The 14,967-nt window shown below is 55.1% G+C and overlaps 1 protein-coding gene across 2 annotated transcripts in view; it reads right to left on the bottom strand.

Moving 5' to 3' along the window:
- Positions 1-14,967, bottom strand: part of SCUBE3 (signal peptide, CUB domain and EGF like domain containing 3) — a 34,955-nt gene that overhangs the window by 3,616 nt on the left and 16,372 nt on the right. The window contains exons 4-19 of one of the 2 annotated variants that reach the window (XM_007467241.1): positions 13,854-13,988; positions 12,750-12,872; positions 12,441-12,557; positions 7,789-7,905; positions 5,776-5,898; positions 5,146-5,262; positions 4,508-4,633; positions 4,093-4,209; positions 3,852-3,956; positions 3,447-3,563; positions 2,952-3,110; positions 2,513-2,728; positions 1,991-2,152; positions 1,625-1,792; positions 956-1,117; positions 320-517 (exon numbers count right to left, since the gene is read on the bottom strand). In XM_007467241.1, the coding sequence (XP_007467303.1) occupies positions 320-517; positions 956-1,117; positions 1,625-1,792; positions 1,991-2,152; positions 2,513-2,728; positions 2,952-3,110; positions 3,447-3,563; positions 3,852-3,956; positions 4,093-4,209; positions 4,508-4,633; positions 5,146-5,262; positions 5,776-5,898; positions 7,789-7,905; positions 12,441-12,557; positions 12,750-12,872; positions 13,854-13,988 (2,262 nt within the window). Of the gene's footprint in view, positions 1-319; positions 518-955; positions 1,118-1,624; positions 1,793-1,990; positions 2,153-2,512; positions 2,729-2,951; positions 3,111-3,446; positions 3,564-3,851; positions 3,957-4,092; positions 4,210-4,507; positions 4,634-5,145; positions 5,263-5,775; positions 5,899-7,788; positions 7,906-12,440; positions 12,558-12,749; positions 12,876-13,853; positions 13,989-14,967 lie in introns of both variants that reach the window. The other variant, XM_007467240.1, reaches the window with a different exon arrangement.

Raw genomic sequence — 14,967 nt, 5'->3', positions numbered from 1 at the left:
CCGCTGAGCCTGCGCGTCCGGAGCCTGTGCTCCGCAACGGGAGAGGCCACAACAGTGAGAGGCCCGCGTACCGAAAAAAAAAAAAAAAAAATACTAGAATAGGAAAGTGACACATGTAAGACTATTGGAATTCTACTCCCAAAGCTGGCTTTCTTAACTCTCCTCTCCACTGAACACGTAGCATTCATTGCTGTTTTCCTTTGCTCCGAGGCCTCCCTCATCATTGCCCCAATTCTTCCAGCACCAATTTTTTTCTCTCTCTCTCCCTCCCAACCAGATTTGGACTGCCCTTCCCTGGCCCAACTCTGCAGCCACCCACAGTTCTTTCTCATGACGAGGACGTCCCCACACTCATCCTCAGATGGCAGGAAGATCTCGGGTACCACGATAAGAATCTTGCGCTTGGGTGGGGGGTTGATGTTCCAGACGCACTCCACGCCGGCTGGGTAGTTGCCTGGGTAGTTGGGAGACTCGATATAGCCAGTGAACTCACCCAGCTCCCCACCACACTGGCGATCTGTAAGCCAAGCCCCGGTGGACAAAGCAAGAAAGAGAACGGAAGTCAGTGGGGAAATAGGTTGGGGAAATTGAGGAGTTCTGAAGTGGAAATCAGATACATGTAGGCAGCCTCCTTCTTAGTCATCATCTCTTCTCCAAGTTCTGGGTCTCCCGGCCTTCCTGCCCTTTTAGTACCTTCTAATCTCACTTTACCTGTCCCTGCCTCCCCACTACCTGCCTCCCTCCTCTCCAGGGAGAGGGTGCTACAGGGCCCAGCCCAGCAACCCGTCTTGAGGTTGAGTGGGTTGGGGAGAGATGGAGGGTGGGACTTTCCTGCCCATCCACTGCCCAGCCCTGCTCCCTGTTGGTTTACTCCCTGCCCACCTCCGGCTTCCTCACATGCCCACTGCTCCCAGGCCTCTCCACCCCGTTTTCCACAGCCTGGCCTGACACATACTCTTGCACTGGGCCACACTGGTGGAGCCATCAAAGTCAGTGCTTGTGTTTCCTGGACAGCGGGTGCAGAAGTTCTGACGGAAGTCGGGCTGATAGGAGCCCATGGCACAGCGGATACAGCGATGGATGCTGGTGTTGTAGTAGTGCCCAGGGGAGCACTGGACTGCAGGCAAGGGGGAAGGGTAGGAGTTAAGACGGCAGGCAAGTGGGAGTTCTGGGGCAGGACACATTGGTCATAGAGAATGAATGAAGACACCAGAGTTCCTTCTAGAGTCCCAACCTTCCCAAGTCAGGCCAGAATTTAAGCTCAGGGGAAAACGAACTTGACAGAGTGGTTGGCTACAGCGCCAATCCTGTTCTTTCAGGCACTGAGCACAGTCGCAAACCTGTACAGAAACTCATTTGTAGTATAGAGGGGAAGGTGACACCAGCTTTCCAAAGCACAGGGGTAAGGAGAACCGTTACTTATTCCCCAGTTCCCACGCTTGGGACTGGTGGAGGGTCAGGACGGGTCCTATGAGTAGGATGCGGGGGTTGGTCATGCAGCTGGGCCTTTCCCGGTTTGGGAAAGATGGTAGGGCAACGTACTTGGGTCTACTCTGGGGACTTGGAGAGTTTTTTGGAAGTAGCTGGGGTTGGGGTCCTGTACCGGGGGGAGTAGCCCACTCACCTTTAGTGTCACAGTCTTGGAAGGAGGCGGCTCCCTCGTGCTTGGTGGTGAGGCTCCCACCGCACGGGAAGCACAGGGTCCGTCCTGCTTCAGGTTGGTAGGTGCCACGTGGACATGGCTGGCAGGGCTTGAAGCCATCTACAGAGTGTTGGCCAGGTGAGCACTGACCTGCAGTAAACCGAGGGCCCAACTCTGATGGGGATGTTCCTGGTCATCCCCACGGGGTCACCCAGTCTCAGGGGACACACAAACAGGATGTTGACTAGGAGAATGGCCTGGAGCCTGGGCCTGCCTTGGGAAATCCCATGCCCATGGGCGTCCCAGTGCCCACCCTACCCCACTCTGTATTGTTTGTTCCCCTGGCACCTGCACATGTGGTGATGTTGGTGGCTCCGAGAGGCCCGTGGGCATCACTCCCAGGGCAAAGGTCGCAGGAGAGCTGCCCTTCTCTCTCCTGGAAGGTGCCCGCCGGGCATGGTACACACTGCTCCGTCTGGCCGTGGTAATACGTTCCCTGCGGGCAGCTGACTGAGGGAGAGTCGGCCGCGCTAGCCACCCACCCCCCACCTATTTCCCACCACCCAGTTCTGGGACTCCCCTTCCCTCTTCCCCCAGATTCAAGGAGAATCTCTTTGTCTGGGAACAGACAGAATCCTGCTTGGGAGGATCAGGGGCCAAAGCCATGTGCAGGAGAGTTGGTGGCCCGACATGATGTCCCTCTAGATTTCAGCCTGGGACCAAGGACGGGGGGATGATGGGCAGGAGTGTCTTGGCTGCCTCACAACTTGAGAGATACAACTGAGGCCGTAAAGTGTCCTGCTCTGAACCAGACCCAAGCTGAGCCTTCCCTACTCCCCCGCTCCCCTGTTCCCCAGCAAGCTCCCTTACCACACTTGGCCCCAGAGCGGTGCTGCCCAGGCCTACAGGCCTCCACTGGTTCCGCTCGCTCCCCAGCTACTGGGCCTGGTTTGTGGGCCAGCTCATAATCAAGGCCTGCCAGGCGCAGTAGGAAGCGGTCCTGGTTGATGGACTTTCTAAGCATCTTCAGGGACCCTTTCAGCCGCCGTTCCATCCGCTGTCGGAGGCAGGGCAGCCCACAGCCAGCTGGTGGGGGATGGTGTTATGAGTCAGAGAAAAGAGTGGCTGTGAGCAGGAGGGCAAGGAAGCAAAGCTAGGAGCTAGGAGGGTCGTGGTGAGGGACTGGCTCCTGGGCTTGGCCTTAGGCAGGGTCTGCCCTTAATACAGGCTCTGCCCCTTCCTTCACTGCTGTTTGCCCATCTCTGCCCTCCCCTTTCCACCCTCCTCCCAATAGTGTCCCAAGTCCCACCTGTGGTTTCTTCGGCTCTGACTTCTGCCTCCAGTTCCAGGGTGAGCCGAGTGACTTCCTTGCCTGGAGGGGTCCGGGCCCGCCGGCCCTTGCCCTTCCGAGAGGAGTCACACTTGAGGTGGATGAAGGTGACCTGGCAGTCAGAGCAGGGGGCACCACCTGGGGGAGAGGCCTTGTCAACCTCAGGGGCACCCCCTGGAGACAGGGTATGTTCTCACTCCCAGCTCTCACTTTTCCACCCCAACTCAGACAGATCTCACCAGATCTCTGACTATAACTATCTCAATTCTCTTTTAGTCTAAGATACTAATTAGTTGGTGGGGGGGATATCCTAGGACTTCCTTGGACCCTATGCCTACAACCACTTCTTCCCCTGTTCTGTCTAGAATTCAGGGTGCCAGTGGGTTTTTGCAGATCCCACTAAGCAGAAGAGCTGAGGGGTGGGAAGTGTTTGGTGGCCAGATAGCCCATTGGAGTGGGGTCCCCAGTCCAGACCTGGCCCCAGGATTCTGCTGGCCTCCTCCGTTTTGCCTTTGTTTCTCAGGTGCAAACGGCATTTGGCATCTTTGATCTTGAAGGAAGCCCGCTGTTTAACCGTCAGCACTGCAGCCTCTAGAGGGATGGCAGAGCTCAGCACAGCCTGGGGGTCCCTTGAGGGTGGGGGCTGCTATAGAGGATGTTGGGAAGCTGGGGCCAGGGGCCTGGCTGGAGGAGAGGGATTATGAAAGCCAAGGGCGTAGGCTGTTAAGGGTAGAGGGAGCAAGGCAGCAGGGCTGGAGAGTTACAGAGGAAAGAAGGGGATCCAGGAAAAAGTAAGGCCAGGAGGATTCATAAGGAAGAGAAATAGGGGTTAATAAGCCAAAGAGTAGCACGGAACAAGGCCCCTGGGCTGGTGCTCACCATGGCAGTGGTTGGAGTTTGTGCTGTTCCCCGGGTGGCCAGCTCGGCCTGGAGCAGCCCTGGGGCTGGGGATGCCACAGCTCACGGTGAAGCCATTCTCAGACTCTGAGAGAAGGGGGCTGTCACAGCTCTGACCTGCCCCCTGACCCCCACTGGCTGGAGGAATCCAAGGGGACCAGAGGAGCTGCCTAAACAGCCAGCCTTCCTCCCTGCCAGCCCTCCAGCAACCTCCTCTCTGTACCTGGCAAAAACCGGGCCCGGGAGGGGCAGCTCAGGGCACAGGTGTCCTTCTTCCCAGACCGACTGCAGCTGATCATGGCTTTCGAGGCACCAGGACTACTGTGACACTTCACTGGCTCTAGGAAGTGGAGAGAAGCCTGAGGAGGAGAGGGTCTTCCTCTCCCGCCCTCTCTGTCAGTCCGTCAGTCAAGTAATTAGGAGGAAGAGAATTAGCTACATGTAGAACTGCAACTGTACACGGAGATGAATGAAGGGATTATTTACCAGGAATTTCACATCTCAAATGGCTACATTCTCCATCCCCTACTACCTCATACCTCCCTCAGTATGGAACTCCACATTTCCCAGGACCCCCAACTACCCCCCCAACCCTGAAACTGCAGTTCAAGACTCAGCCAGCAGAGGGCGCTGCCCACCTGTGCAATCCTTCCCGTTCCAGTGCAGCCGGCCCTGGCCTGCTGGGCAGGTACACTGGTAGCTGCCAGGAGTGTTGATGCAGCCAAAGCGGCAACCTCCCCGGTTGATACTGCACTCATCCACATCTGGGCGAGGGAGGAGGGAGACACAGAAAAACAATAAGGGGGTGGGGTGGGGGCAAGTAGGAGCCAGAGAGTGGGCAGTGAGTGAGGACCTTTGGTTAGAGTTCCAGGCATTCTGAGATGATTCCCGGCCCCGAGAAGAGCTCAAACCTAGGACCTCCTTCCCTTATCTCTGTTCCCAGTCAAAAGAAGGATTGAGAAGGGGCCAAGCTAACAAGCTTTTTAAAGCCTTCCACTCCTACCTACCAGTGGGGCTGTAATTTGGTAGCTAAGGATGGGAGTCAAGAGGCAGTGATGGGGATGGGAGACAGAAGTTTCGGAAACAGGATGCTGTTCCCTGATACCCTAATCTCTCAACTGTCTTAATCTCTCCCACTTCATCATGATGAATGCAGACATGGCACATGCACCTGGGGATTGCCCACAGCCACCAGCCAACTCGGGGGACTCGTTCAATTGAAGGGTGAGGAGGTGAGAGGGGCTGGGTGGCTGAGGGTCCAGATTTGCTGACTTACCCCCACAGTGGGTGACACCATACAGCAGGTAGCCGTGATGGCAGAGGCACTGGAAGCTCCCCGGCGTGTTGACACATATGTGGTCACAGGTTCGATCAAAGGAACACTCGTCTATATCTGGAAGAGCAAGGTTTCAAGCCGCTGAATCTGTCTTGAGGCACATGACCCTGTGACTCCGTGCTCAGGTGAAGGGCCCCAGGGAGGGGCCTTGGCTCTCTCCCTTAAGCTGAAAAGAGTTTCTACCTCTGGCCCAGCCCTAAGATCAGCAATTCAGCAATGCCTACCCACCCCCTAAGCCCGCTCCATTTGGAGTCTTTGGAGTCAGGAACTCTTGAGGTCCGGTGCCTATGGATCAGGGCCACCATGTGTGGTTAGGCTGGTCAGATCCTGCCAAGGATATGAACTGGGGTGAAATCCATCCCTCACTTCTTGCCAAGCCATGTGCCCCAGCGTAGAGCTGGTTTGCCCAGAGGAAGGAGCACATTTGCTAATTCACAGCACAACCCCTCTCTATGGAGACTCTCCACAGTGTCCTTTGAGCTTCTCAGGCTCTGGCCCTCTGGCCTCTTTGAAGCTCTCCTACCCTGAGAAACTCTCCAAAGGCTTTGCCCTTGGCCCAAGTCTGCTCACCCTGGCAGTTCCTCTCATTGATGAGAAGCTTATAGCCCTTCTTGCAGCTGCATTCGAAGCTGCCCACTGTGTTGCGGCAAATGTGGTCACAGCCCCCATTGTTCAAGCGGCACTCATCTATGTCTGGGGAGGCAGGGCAAAGGAGAGAGGGTCAGAGTAATACTGAAGGCTGGGGACAAATAGGGAGACAAGACTCCTCCCTCCCTCACAGAGACAGGGAGAATCAAGGAGAGCCTTGGGCCTGCCTCTTTCTCTCTCCCGTCTCTGTTTCTCCCCCGTTCAGGGTATCTGTGGCCATTAGTAACAACCTTGTTTCCTGAGACTGTCTTCTTAGAAGGGGAAAGATGGGAACCAGTGTCAGGCCCTCAGGTAATTGCCTAGAAGTAGGTGGGCACCTGACCTACAGGGGGCTAGTCCATGCCCCTCACTCTGCCACTGACAGCCCCTCCCAAGAGAGCTGGTGGACAGGCTTTATCCCCTTACTGTCCCCCACCCCTGCCTGCCATAAGAGCAAGGGGCAGGGGGCAGAGAGGTGGAAATTCAAAGGGGCAGCGCTTCAGAGAGGAGGAGCTAGAAGAGAGTCCAGGCAGGGAGGACCTCCAGGAGAGCCAGTGAGGCTGGGGAGCTGATGGGGGGAAGGGTGGGGGCCAGGCAGGGGGCTGGGCTGTGAGAGGTCTGGAGAGACTCAGGCCTGAGGCAGCTTTCAGCACTAGGAAGGGAAGGGAAGGAGGGGGGCGTGAGCGGCTTCCTTCCTGAGGTCAAGTTCCCCAAGCGGGTGGCAGACAGGACCCAGGCTACTCACCCCTACTTGGGGGAGGGGGCAGAGGGGGCAGTCTTCCACTTCACTCTTAGTATACCTGTCAACAGTCCTTCCTAGCAGCAAACCTCTCAGCTCTGGCTGTCTGACCTGCGGCCCCAGCCCTCCCCCACACCCCAACCTCCTCCAAGGCCTCTCTAACAGCTGTTGGGCCAAAAGACACAAAGACCAAGCCCAGGCCTTCCTCCAGTCCCCACTCCTTGTGACCAAGGGACACAGACCTGATGAATCACCAATTTTCAGTATGGCTACCCTCCCTTTTTCCTCCCCCGCTCCACCTTTCCCCTAAACCTGGCTAATTAAAAGGTGGGGAAAATAGAATGGACAATGTGGGACATTATACCATAATAATAGCTAACAGAGTGTTCACCATTTGCCAGGCACTGTTCTAAGACTTTACATATAGTTTATATGTAACTCATTTAATCCTTACAACATTCCTATGAGGCAAGCACTTTACTTGGTGAAACTGAGGCGCAGAGACACTAAGTAACTAGCCCAGGATTGCAGAGTTAATAAGAGGCAGAGCTGGAATCTGAACCCAGGCAGCCAAGCTCCAGCATCAGTGCTCCCAACTGCTACCCTAATCTCCCTCTGACCAGGAGAGCCTTTCCACGGGCAAGGTTTGGGGAATGTGGGTTAAGAAGGTTATGGAACACACCTGTGACCTTGTGCATGCATAGTCAGGGCTCAAATATCCTTCTAGACCCAGGAACAAACGTGAATGGCACATTCATTAACCAAGAGGGTTAGGGACCCATAGGGGAAATGGGAATAAGAGTAAGGAAAACAAAGTGGGGCAGGGGCACTAAGGAACGCGGGCCTCTCACTGTTGTGGCCTCTCCCGCTGTGGAGCACAGGCTCCAGATGCGCAGGCTCAGCGGCCATGGATCACGGGCCCAGCCGCCCTGCGGCATGTGGGATCTTCCCGGACCAGGGCGCAAACCCGTGTCCCCTGCATCGGCAGGCGGACCCTCAACCACTGTGCCACCAGGGAAGCCCCAGACTGGACTTTTCTTGTGCCCCTTGAACTGAGATGGGGAAAGGTGGGCAGGAGACAAGCCTTTGTCACAGCCTCAGTTATTTACAATCAGGATCGTCTCCAGGGGCTTGAGGAGGTCCCACAATAGGTACTGTATCTCTGGTCCCAACCTCAGCCCCTTACCCTTACGCTCCTGTCCTCCGAAAACCCTTACCTTTGCAGGTCTTCCTGTCCGGCTGCAGCATGAAGCCCACAGGGCAGCTGCAGTGGACGCCCGTCGCTGCATCGTGGCACTTACTGTCGCAGCCCCCGTTGTTGACAGCACAGGTCTCTGTTTAGGAGGGAGGTGGGAGATGGTAAGCTGGTTATCAGCTCGGAGGAGTCCCAAACGTGAGGGTATAGGAGGGAGCACAGAGGCCCAAGGGAAGGCCTTAGCCTCCCTGTGCTTTAGAAGGAGCATTAAGCGGAGGCTCCCAGCCCCCTTCCTCCCATCACTCCCACCCCCATCCCCTCACAAGTACAGCCAAGCAGTCCACTTCCCTGCCCCCTACTTGATTGAAACAAGGTGGACAGCAGTGAGGCAGGTACAAGCCAGAGCTGTCAGGCAGGAATGTGCTGAGGGGGTGGAGGAGGTAGAGAGGGGAGGGTGCAGGGAGGGATGGAAGCTAAGTAAGGGTGGTCCCGGCCGCCAGGGATCAAGAAGGGACAATAGGAGTTTCCTCCTCTTTCCACCGACTATCTCGACTATCTCGTTGGCGGGTGGGGGGTCATGGTGGGACAATCCTGGGAAGAGTGAGCCTGGTGATTCCTAAGACAGCTGAGAGATGACCGTCAATCCATTTCCCCTTCCTCCCTGCTCAGCTGTCTTAAGAAAGATCCCAGTTCCAGGACTGACTGCTCATCCTCAGAGGAGACAGCTAGTACTCCATCATTTCCCAGCCCCTTCCCGGCTACCTCCAACTCCTCCCAGGCCCTCCTCTTAGTTCCAGAGGGAGATAAACTGGCTGTTCTGTTGTTGTTCTACTTTCCTAATGGGGGAGATACTGTCTAGGCTAGGGGAGGGGGCAAAAGGAGAAGAATCCAGAGGAGAAGGAAGGGCATAAGAAGATAGGTGAGAGAGTTAGAGAACCTCAGAGCTAAGTTTCTTCTGTTGACCCCTCCTGACTGGCAAGCTTTCCCTTTGCTGAGACGTCAGAGTTGGGGGAGTGTGGATGGGCCACTCTCCCTATTTTCTGAATTCAGAGCAGGAGAAAAATAGAGGTTTAAACTGCAGCTCAGGAGAGTCAGATGAGCCCAGGAGAAAAAACATCAGCTCAAACAGTGCAAGGCCCTGACGCAGGGACTGTGAGGGAGGTGTGGTCCATCCTCTGGGGGGGGCCTAGAATTCTCCCATTAGAGAGACAGAATCCTGAGGCCTCCACTAGGGAAGAGAGGAGAGAGGTTCTCAGAATCAGGGGAGCTGAATGAGAAAAGCGCTGGAGCATACTATCATCTTCTTGAATCTTTGACTCCTAAAATTCAGGCCCAACCCTTGTCACTGAGGAGACCAGCAAAGCAAAGACTCCAGAAGAAGCCCAACTCTGCCTGTGGGTCCCTGGTCATGCCCTGGACCCTCAAATGCCCAGGTCTGGGAGCAGCCACAGTGGGATCTCCTATGTGCCACTCCCACCTTAAGTCTCTCCTGAGGTTCCCCGAGACCATGGGAAGAACCTAGGAGGGAACCTTGACTTCAGGCTCCAAGCCAAGCCATCCCCCACAAGAGTGGTCTTAGCATAAGAAGAAACCCTCTAAGCCCTGGAGCAGGGAGAGGGAAACAGAGATCCTGCACCAAGTCTAGTCAATTCTGAGGGATCCAGGATGGGGAGCAGTAGAGCTGGCACACTGACCATCCCAGGCTGGACCAGGAAGCTGGGCATAGCTGCCTGCCCCTGCAGGGCAGAGCTCTCCAGAGGGGCCTCTCTGGCTGCCTCAAACCTCTGCTCTTCAGGCTGTGTATTTAAATCACAGTTTAATCTGTGCTTATTCTGTGTCAGGCACTTAGTAGATGCTATAATGCACTATCTCCATCATCACAGCAATACTACGAGAGGACTCTTATTCTCCTCTTTTACAGAAGAGTAAACTGAGGATCAGAGAGGAAAGCAGCTTGCTTAAGGTGGCACACTTAGAAGGTGGCAGAGCCAGGATTCAAACTCGGGTCTGTCTGAACTCAAATGTCATGCACTTAACCGTTATGGTGGGAGAGAATGGTGAGTGATGCTGGGACTGTGAGCTAAATGGTTAAGAACCCAAGGAGGGGATGGCATCTAACCCTATCCCACCCCGATCTCAGTGGGCACGATGGGTAAGTGCAGCTGGCTGGGTCTTTAGCTGTGTAGAAGGCAGAGAGAGGGAGGGGGCAGATGGCTGCGAAGGGGTGAGGTGTTAGAAGGTGGGACAAAGGAGCAGGAGAGGAAGGAGAGTGACAGGATCATAGAAAGAAAACCAACATGAAGGCTCCCAGGCCAGCTTGTGGGGACTCAGGTTTCCTGTCACTCAATGGGCCCGGTACCCAGGCTGCCAGGGGAGCCCGTGGGCATGCGGTTAGTGGGAGCCCCGGCGGGTTAGCCCTTCCCCTAGCAAGCCAGCGAGAGCAAGTGGAGAGAGCAGACATATTTACCATTAGAAACGGCCTGAGGGGGGATGTGCTGCTCTAGCCGCCTTTCCCCTGTTTGACATTGTAAAAAAGCTGTTTAGATGCTGCTCGGGAGCTACTGTGGCCCTCTGTGCCCCAACCCCCCCCCCCACCCTCCTCCTCCCTGCAGGCCCAAACCGCTGGCCCCAAATGATGAGCTCTGAGACTCCTACACTTCATTCCCCAGGGTTGTCCTGCCTGGTATCCTCCAAGAAGCCAGGCTCCCACCGAGTGACTGATGGGAAGCTGAGTCTCAGAGAGGGGCAGTCATGGGCCCAGTACTGCACAGCATGCCAAAGGCAGAGCTGGGATGCAACCTCAAGTCTTATAAGCTGCCAAATCCCAAATCCCAAATCCCAGAGGGTGCCCACCCTTTCCGCTAAACTGTACCGCCCTCTCAGTCTCCCCACTAAATCTGAAGGTCCTGATGGCCCCGAACAACGAAGTTTCCTTCTACCAGGGCTGGGGAGAAAAATGAGATACAGGTCAAGGTAAAATCAGTTCTACTGGAGAAGAGGGAGAGGAGCTTGGAAAGGACATAGCTGTGAACCTTAGAACAGCCTCATTTGCTCTCTTCTGCCTCACTTGGCCATGGCCCAGAGGGTGGAACGGGTCTTGACTAGAGAAGAGCTCAAGCTCAATAGGAGTATTTTCAAAAGCAGCCGTGCCCAGGACTATCTAAACAGAAAGGCATCAGAGAGGCACCTGGCCTCACACCCATGGGCCCCAAGCTCTGTCCTAATACATGCAGCTTTTCTTTGGGGACTGCATGCAATTTCTTCTGGGAGTCTCTAGGATGTGTGAGTGTGTCCAGGGCATGGTAGGAGGTTTGGAAAGCAGAAGAATTAGACTTATGAGGGGAAAAATGAAAGGAGCTGGAACAAACCGGCCTGGAGAAGGCAACACGAAGACCCAAAAATGTTCCAAGATTTGGGCGAGTTAGTTCAGAGGGAAACACGCAGCAAGAGAGATTTTAATTAAGGAGCTTTAGAACTGTGTGCAAGTCTCTGGAGCAGGTACCTGAGGGAGACCTTTAAGAGCACCGTCTGCTCCCCAGTTCTTGTGACTGGGGGAAAGGCAGTGCTCTCTGCAGAGATGGGGTGGGTCTCTGGAGTGAGATGGGAGAGAGCCTGGTTCTGAACCGGAATATCTTGTCTCTCATAAACACACCAAGTGACTGTGTTCACACCTTCCCATCCCCAGCATGTTGTATCCCATGAGATGAACGTCCATTCATAAATATCCGTGCCCACAGGACAAGCTTGCCCCTGCCTGGCTCAACACAGCCTTTCCCCCTGCCCAAACTCTCCGCGTTCATTTCCCACTTTTCCAAGGGGACACCTTGTCCCATTGTCTTTCTCAGCACTCTGTGAGCACATAGTAATTGGCCTTCACAAACAACAACAACAATAAAAACTAAAGACTTTTAGAGAATTAGGAATTAAGGAATTGAACTCATCTATGGGACCTAAAGATATGTGAGGTAAGGCCTAGGAATTCAGGACAAGGGGTCCAGGGGTTAAGAAGGCCCCAAACCAGGGTGAGAGGGATGGGATGCTGGAATTGGCGAGGAAGTGGGAAGGCTACAGGCAGAGCTCCACTGGAATGTGGAGGAGAGAGGAGGAAATGGGGGCCTAGGGTAAGAGGGCTGGAAAGGGGATTTACAGGAGAAGAGCAAGGAGAGGGAGGAAAAGATACCTGGAGCCAGGAAACCCCATTTGTCGGTTCAAGGCTGGTTGTTCCAGGGAAGAGCACTCAGTCCCAGAGTGGGGACATGGGGGTGTGACAGCTCCCGTCTTACCGTACTTGTCAACCAGGGCCTCTGCTCAGGCTTAATGCATCGCATTGCCCCAGCTTTCCTCCCCCTTCTCAACCACGGCCTGCGTCAACAAGCACCTCTGCTAATTATTCCCAACCTGGCAACACTTTATCCTGGATTAAGAGGATGGTGAGGCTCCCGGGGCGGGGCAGCAGAACCCATGGGTGGGGGAGGGGAGGAGGGTCAGGTGAGCCCTTCAGTCTCTCAGAGTCGTCTCTCACTAGACCTGGCATTGTCTGGGTCTTCAACCCACTCACCAGGCATTCTGCTCTCAGCACCCGGGCCCCATGTGCTCCCCCCTCCCCTGGTTCCCAAGGGCCCCTACCCCCACCCCCATCACAGGTGGACTGAGTTCTCCACTGGCCTCACCCACCGATGCACGTCTTCCCGTCGGTATGGAGCACAAACTTGACATGGCAGCCGCACCGGGGACCCTGCTCTGTGTCATCGCACGTGTGCTGGCAGCCACCATTACCATAGTTGCACGTCACTGTGCAGAGAGGGCAGGAGGCCTGTCAGCTTGCTTCTCCCTGGGTACCCCAGTTCTCCATAACATGGAGACTGGTCCTCTAATCTAGCTGCCTCTCCCACGCTCTCTTTTCTTCCCACCTCTTGCTGCCAAGGCCCCACACCCTTCCTCTTTGTCTCCCCTTCTCCCCCACTGCCATCCCAGTTATCTCACATTTACAGTCCCGTTGGTTCTTGGTGAGCTCGAAGCCAGGGCGGCATTCGCAGGCAATACCCCCTTTGGGTGTCTCCCGGCAAATGTGAGCACAGCCATGGTTCTTGTTCATGCAATTCATTCCTTCTAAAAGGGAAGAGGAGGGCGGTGAATGTTCTGTACTCCTGCACGCCTAGAGGAAGAGAAACTAGAAGGGATAGCTGGGGCCTAGGGAAGTGGGAGGATTTCACTGAGGCTACAACACAGAGGAGACTGGCTCCCCCTCACAGGGCCCCTGTCTTGCCCATAGAGCTGGGTGCTAATGAGCAGAGCTCAGAACTATTCTGAATGATATATAAGTATTGACAGCCAGCCTCCCAACCCTGCATGATCACCCTCTCCTTCAAACAACCAAAAACTAGTGTCTAATAGTTGCCCAGCACTGTGCTGGTACTGGGTGGATCTAGGAAGGATCCAGAAAGATATAAGGCACGATCTCTTTCCTCAAAGAGCTTACAGTCAAACTGGGAAGAAGATAAGTAACATTTATCATGTGAGTAAGGAGTAATTAGTACAGATAATCACTATGTGTCTTATTCAACAAGTATTTATTAAGCTCCTACTACAAGCAGGGCAGTATGTTAGGTTCTGGGGATACAAAGATGAATTAGGCATAGTCTCTGCCCTCAGGGATGTCACAGTCGGCGGGGGTGGGAGGGTAATGGCGGAGTCACAGAAACAGACAACACATACCCCACTACTCCTGTCTGACCCTCTCAAGCCAATCCAAGGAATAAGGCATGGGTGAGGTCCTCTCAGATAGCATCGGCTTAGGGCTCAGCCATCTACAATTAGGAGCGACACTCATCTTGGGTCTGGACACAGAGGATGTCCCATGGTAGCCTCAATCCCATACTGACCCCCAGCCCCAAATGAATTCTCCCAGATTTTCCTGTAACCCCAAGTATCTGTCCATGGAACCCTTAGGATGTAACTGGGTTGAGGGACAAGAGAAGAAAGAGTAGCAGAGGGTGGGACCTAGGGGTCACTGAGGGGAAGCTCCAGAGCAGGTGGAGAGAGAAGCCTGGGAGTGCCGGGCTGGGCCCTCCCAGGTCACAGGCTGACCTTCCGGCCGCTGGATGCAGGTGTGCTGGTTGTCGCTCAGGAAGAAGCCCTCCCGGCAGTGGCACTCATAACTGCCCATCATGTTGACACAGCTCTGCTGACAGCCACCGTTGCCCTCGGCACACTCGTCCACATCTGTGCAGGACAGGTGGTTGGTGAGGCCGTGGGTGCGGGTCAGGGTCTGGTCATGCGCTGGGACTTCAGCACCCAGGGCTGAAAGCAGTCTTAAGAATCCAGCACACATGCACATCCCCTCCACGGAAATCCAACTCCCAGCCTTACGCTAGGCAGTTCTCACCCACTCATCAGCTAATGTTCCACTGCCTGTGAAGAGGCCACCCTAAGAGGGCAGAGCTGGGGAGTTACGCAGGTGGGGAGGGGACATTCCAACATGGCCTCCCTTTCCTTCACCTGTTGAAATTGGGTCTGAAGGCAGAGGAGATTAGGAAAGGAGTCAGAGCAAGAGAAACAGAGATGAAGATAAGGACGGAGATTGACGACGGGGAGGAACTGCGGGCAGCTGGTTGTGATGAGCAGCCAGGGAATCAGGGCTCCGTGTGCAGGGAGAGCTTTGGCCACGGTGCTGAGGTTGGAGGGGCAGGGTGGGGAAAGGTAGTGAACTTCAACTCATTGTGGGGCAGGGACCCTTTCTGTGGACAGGCCATGACCCCATCCTTCCTCCCCTTCCCCCATGCCTGGGCTGGCTGCCACATTCCCTAGCCTTTCTCCTATTTTGGTTTAACAAAACAAAGTCTGGTAGCTTGGCGGGGAGGGATGGGGGAAGAGCTGCCAGGCCACACCCTAATTACCAACCCCAAATCACCACCCCCAGGCCCCAAAGCCAAGCTCATTCCGGGGCTCCCACTTCAATGCCTTGACTCCATCTCTATGCTACTTACTACACTCCCAAGTTCACAGTCCTTCTCAGTTTTCCTTGGCACAGGGAGGCATCAGGGAGATGGACCCAAATGGACCAATCTAGCTCCTAAGGAACCTGACTCCTAAGGGCCTCATCTGTCCTTATCTTCCCATCCTCTCTGCTAAGCCCTGAAACCCTGTCCTTCACCCTTCTGGCCAAGGGCAGAGAGGCCCAGATCCAGCAGGCTGCCTGAGA

The sequence above is a fragment of the Lipotes vexillifer genome, unplaced genomic scaffold (assembly GCF_000442215.2).
Source record: "Lipotes vexillifer unplaced genomic scaffold, Lipotes_vexillifer_v1.1 scaffold528, whole genome shotgun sequence".
NCBI lineage: Eukaryota > Metazoa > Chordata > Mammalia > Artiodactyla > Lipotidae > Lipotes > Lipotes vexillifer.
This window is presented reverse-complemented; position numbering and strand designations above follow the sequence as displayed.